The 5,815-nt window shown below is 32.7% G+C and overlaps 1 protein-coding gene across 1 annotated transcript; it reads right to left on the bottom strand.

Moving 5' to 3' along the window:
- Nucleotides 1–1,309: 1,309 nt before the first annotated feature.
- On the bottom strand, nt 1,310–5,331 carry LOC132716503 (uncharacterized). Its single transcript, XM_060699796.1, has 6 exons — nt 5,323–5,331; nt 4,323–4,899; nt 3,632–3,788; nt 2,823–2,922; nt 1,921–2,062; nt 1,310–1,431 (listed from the first exon to the last, which is right to left on the bottom strand). The coding sequence occupies exons 1-6, from the start codon at nt 5,329–5,331 to the stop codon at nt 1,310–1,312; spliced, it is 1,107 nt and encodes a 368-aa protein (XP_060555779.1).
- Between the last annotated feature and the right edge of the window lie 484 nt (nt 5,332–5,815).

The following is a 5,815-nucleotide window of genomic DNA, read 5'->3' as shown; positions in this document are numbered from 1 at the left end:
CAGTCTGATCAGGATCCATGCTGTTCACTTACAAACCCTATAACAATTAGAGAAACTGATAGCAAACAGCATGGATCTTGATCAGACTGCGCGGATGCGCAGGCTGGTCTGGATCCATGCTGGTCGCAAACCCATTATCTTGGTTTTGTCATGGCATGGCTCAAATCATGAATACAATGATGAATGAAAAGTCAATCTTACAACTATTTCACAGGCTCTGTTCTTAGGTTATATCTTAAATGTCAAGTTAAAAGAGACATTTCCAACTAGCAATATTTTCTAACAATTATAGATATATAAAGATTAACCTTAAGCCTTCAGACAACATAAAATTTTTGAATGACGACAACCATGACAGCAATGACAATGATGCTGCAGCAATCATGAAAGCTTGACTTTTCCTTCAATACAGACTAGCTTAATTTAAAAGAACTCCACTGGGATCAAATGCATAATATGAAACATAATATTTCAAAATCTAACGAATATCAAGTGAAACACTTAAAATGGACAAATCTGCACAAAATCTGAACAAAATGATGCCAAAGAAGTATACTCAAAAGTGAATTGGAAATAGATTTTTATACAATTCTTAGCCAATTTTGAGCAAAAAGCATTGCAATGCTATTCAACTTTGGGTCCTTTTATATTATAAAAATGATCATTCTGGATAAAACAAAGAGAGGGAATAACACAAATAACTGGTCCAGACCTACTTCAATTGATACAAAACCTCTGAAAAAAAAATTTTTTAAATCTGCCATGTCAAAAAAGTCTCAGTGGAATTTCCTTTTAAAAAGATACCAGCATGTGGGAGGCCTGGCAGACTGCATATAAAGGGGAGACCTTTCCTGGAAACCTTACTACTGGGGAAAAAAAGGGTTTTTCATTTTTTTGGGTTCCCGTAGGGTTAGAATTAAACAAAGTAAAACAATTTTTACAATAAAATTCCCTCTAGTATTGAGGGTTTTATATCCTTGGAAGTTTTTTAACCCGGCCCCAATTTTAGTTGCCCGGTCCCTTTTGGGTTTAATTTTCTTTGGTGGGCTTTTTCTTGGGCGTTGGGTTTCATTTTATCTATGAGGTTTTTTTTACACTTGCAGTTTTAGATAAACGAAAATATTTAACATTTTGTTTCCTACCATCAATCTTTTGTACAAAATGAAACATAAGTGGGCAGTGGTGGTTACCCACATGTAGTGCATGTGTTCGTACTTGTATTTTGTATGAATCACCTACAACAAAATTGTGTTTATTATGGTTAAAGATTTGAATATGCACAAACTTAAAGATTAACTTAAATTGGCAGTTAATCAAAATTAACAGATTCATCTTTTTTTTGTAAGTTCATTGAACATTCCATTGCTTTATTTGTATAAATTGGACCTGCCCTATACTGAATTTGTAATTGTCCATTGTAGTTTAAATGAGCTTCAATAATACAGCCAACCATATAAAGTCTGGCAATCTTCTAATGAATCACTTTAATCAGTGGCCCAAATTAAATGAAATAAGAGGCTTTCAACATATGGGAAATCACATATTAATAACATTTATTTAACAATTGCATGTATTCAATAATATCCTAGTTTATCTGATTTATTTCAACACATTTTTTGTCAATGGTCAGTCCAATCCTGGCTAACTAACCAGTAATTCTCAATTTTTCTACAAGTGACAGACTACTTATCTCGCATGATTTCTGTGACGGTGGTGAGAGACAAAAAATGACAAACTCTATGTCTCAGATGAATTGTCACATTTTTTCTATTATTTACTTCAGCAGAGGATCGAGCCAGCTGGATTACTAATCCAATTTTCTCCCTATTATGCTAAACAGGCTACAAAGCAAGAACTAATGAAAATAGTGTAATCTAACGTGATTTTGCAAAGATTTTGGTACATTATTAATAGACTTACCTGGGATTAATTTAACAGTCCCCATTCCATCTGTGACTTTTTTATTATCGCGTAAGGTAAATACTCTGACTTTTTTCATCATCTCACAATGGGCCAGCTCCACTTCCATGTCTCCTTTATTTGTTAATACAATTTCAACCATCTAAAAATAAGATATATTGTATGTATTGAAAGTTACATACAGATAATTTGGGATCTGTATTCATAAAACAAGGATATGATTGTCTTTGTGAAATTTTTGTGGCTATAATAAGAGTTATCATTATAACAACAGATAAATCATCATCTTAGTGCAGTAATGGGTTAACTCCTACATGTAGGTCTGTTATATTTGAGATCTGTTGAGGAGGGTATGAAAATTACCTAAATTGTCTACACTACATTACTATGTGTCCAGACAGATATGTATATGACAATTATTAATCCAGATAAAGCTTGGGTGTTTTAATTTTTTTATTTCTAACTCGATATACAATATTTCAGCAGCATATGCTGAAGTTTTTGATATTCTATTGCTTACTCTACAAATCATCATAGCTATTATAAGAGGTCAGGTATTGCACTTTTGATGTCCAAATTTTCAATGTCAACGTTCTTGAAATAGACATTAAAATATTACTGTTTACGATTGTTGATATAAATTTAATTACTTATTTACAGAAGAAACATGCATTTATTGTTGGTAAAAAAGCAACCAATTTATTGACAACCACCCAACAAAGAAAAAACTTTTATTAGGAATGTTCTTGGCCGTCCAAGTTTCATGGTTGTCCGGTTTATGTCCAATACCTCATCAAATTTATATAAAAGTCTTATCCTGCCATGATTCAAGTTAATTAAAATCAACCACCTTAACCACTCGGTCAAATAGGGCCGCACAGCAGCTTCAAACTGATCCTTACCTTAACTTCATTTTCCTCCGTGTGTATAAAATATGTACCATCCTTCTCCTCTACATCTGCAGTGACTGTAATGGTTGGGGACCCTTCTACCAGCTTGTCTCTGTAACAAATATCATATTCCAATATTTTGTTGCAAGATTACATTTGAGCCGCGTCACAACAACACCAACATAGTGTGTTTGCGACCAGCATGGATCCAGACCAGCCTGCGCATCTGCACAGTCTGATCAGGATCCATGCTGTTCGGTATCAGTTTCTCTACTTGTAATAGGGTTGGTAAGCGAACAGCATGGATCCTGATCAGACTGTGCGGATGTGCAGGCTGGTCTGGATTCATGCTGAACGCAAACGCACTATGTTGGTTTTGTCTGACACGGCTCATTTCTTTGTTGGGTTTTATGTCACAAAATACTGTTCTGCTTATAATAGATATGAAAATTTATGTAAACATATCTGACATGTTGTACTTTATTTAGTATTGTTCTCATGAAATGTATGTGAAAATAATACAAATATGATAATTTAACAACTTCATTTTCTTTTTTCTGGCATAATACCAATATTTTGATGATAAGAGTCACATCTTATATAAAGCTAAAAACATACATTCGGCATACAAAAGCCATTTCTTAAAAGGTATATTATGCTGAAATTTGGTATTTGAGAAAAACTGATCATTACTATACAGAATACTGTCTCTTTTGAAATGTAACATAAAACATATTTTGAATATACACACAGTATTCAAATACAATTTCTACTATACTAAGTAAACAATTTCTACTATACTAAGTAAGTGAAAAATTTACTTTTTAGATCTAATAATGTTCATTGACGTAGCTAGTCTGTGTCGCCTCCCTTCTAAATGCCTATCAGCATCAGGTTTCGATGTTAACTTTGACTGGCAGAGAGTACAGTAATAACCACGCTCGGTTTTTCCTATATACTTCCATTCAGTCGGATCACCTACCGTACAACAGAAAAAACAAATCATATTTATCATTATGAAACCTGTATTTCAAATGGTCCTTCAAGGCTTTTTGACATTGGATTTGATATGTTGTCACCTTAGTGCAGTTAAGGGTTAACTTATATTAAATTATATTAGGAGTTAACCAGTTACTGCACTAAGGTGATGATTCATTAAATTTTAAATACATAACATATTGATCAATAACATCTATAGTTTTCCTTTCCCCCTAGCCTCACTTTTACTTTATCTTTATGTTTCAAATAAAATTACTTTATAGTCTATTTTGATTGTTAGACTTTTATGACAATCTTCTCTAATCACCCCATGTGAAGAAATCAGTCTTGTATACTCCAAAATATATTATATCCACATCAAATTTATACAAAACTATGTTGTCAATATGGATATTAACTGACAAATTGAAATACAAAAGTTTACACGTTCAAAACAAAATCATGCACTAATAATCTATCCCAACTTATGGTTTCTTGATGGTCTATGTTTTATAGGCAAGTCAGAGTGCATACCTTTAAAATCAGGCTGGTTCACAACTTTATCAAGACCAGATTTAAATGTCAGATGTTGGTCTACAGCCATTTTGTGCCTATTCATCAATTGTTTTCTGGTACTAGTCCGTCCATTTAATGTCATTGTCCCATCCGCAGGCTGCACAACTTGTCCTTGCTCATCCCCCTTTGGAGTTGACATTTGCACAAACCTTTGTTTGGATCTATCTGCCGCACTCCGCTGACTGTTGTGAAGCTCGCCTTTATCATTTGTCTTCATTTGTTTCAAGTGTTTATGTTTCTTCGGACTTTGGTTCGGAGACTTCTCTTTCTTCATCTGAGGACATGGACCCAGTGCAAGTACATCATCATTGAAATGAGCAAGTTTCATTTTATACATTGTCTGCATAATAAGGAAAAATGTCGGAAGTTTCTCGTCCGGTGTAATTTGTTGCTTGTATGATTTGTATTCATTGGCGTACCAGTTTCGTAACTGTGATTTTGTTAGACCTTCAATTTCAACATTTTCTGTCTTCAAGTATCGCCTGAGGTCCCAAAATAGTTCAACTCTCTGATTAGTAGCCATATCAACAGATATCTGTGAAAATATAATATATTAGATACATCTTATTTATCCAAATACATTGGCATTTATCAAAATAGCAATATGGTTCAGGAACCCAAAAGTTCAAAATATTTATAAAAAAACCTTAAACAAATTTATAAGAATGTGCTGTATTTCTTCATTTTCCTGATTTTGAAAATTATAACAACACAAAATTTGATGAGGAATAACACATTTTTAATCAGTGCCAGCCAGTACATTTTATATATATTAATAGGATTATTCACATGCATGACATACAAAAAAAATTAGAAACAAATGAATGTTTTAATACATACATCATAATGTAATGTTTGCATCATATATATTTCGCTGAAATTCATGTTAGAATTTCTAACGGGTACAAAGAATAGAATTGTCCTACAATGGTAAAGTTAGTTTGAACATTTAACTTACTGAAGGCATATTTGGTTACAACACTATGAGTATGAAAGCATTTTGAATGTTAAAGGATAATGCTATTAACATAACAAAATTTGTACCTGTCAGCTAACTTGGAATTGTCTATTAATGTTTACTTTATTTCACTATACAGGGTAATTAACTTTAATTTTATCAATACAATATTGTGCTATTTTGTGTATAGGCAATATCTCCCCTATAGAAACTAGATTCTTACCCAGAAAAGCGAGATTCAGACTAGCAGAGTTCCAGATAATTTTTTGACACTGGGGGTAATTACCCCCACTTTTCAGAATGTGGGGGTAAATTTAAATTTTTCAAAAATGTACAGAGTAAAATTAAAGCACACGATCTTTTAAATGCACCATACTTTTATTACATTAAAATTAACACACCTAACTCAGTTTATTATATGTATCTTTCTCTCAGCATACATTTCAAAATATTTACTTTTTTCTTAGCCACTAAATATGATCCATTTTATCTC

Source organism: Ruditapes philippinarum, unplaced genomic scaffold, assembly GCF_026571515.1.
Source record: "Ruditapes philippinarum isolate M1 unplaced genomic scaffold, ASM2657151v2 ctg757_1_1_1_1, whole genome shotgun sequence".
NCBI classification, from domain to species: domain Eukaryota; kingdom Metazoa; phylum Mollusca; class Bivalvia; order Venerida; family Veneridae; genus Ruditapes; species Ruditapes philippinarum.
This window is presented reverse-complemented; position numbering and strand designations above follow the sequence as displayed.

Coding starts and splice junctions, on each gene's coding strand:
- LOC132716503 (XM_060699796.1), bottom strand. Junction 3,789..4,322: donor GAACCAGCCTGATTTTAAAG/GTATGCACTCTG, acceptor GTTGTACGGTAG/GTGATCCGACTGAATGGAAG. Junction 2,063..2,822: donor CGGAGGAAAATGAAGTTAAG/GTAAGGATCAGT, acceptor TCTTATTTTTAG/ATGGTTGAAATTGTATTAAC.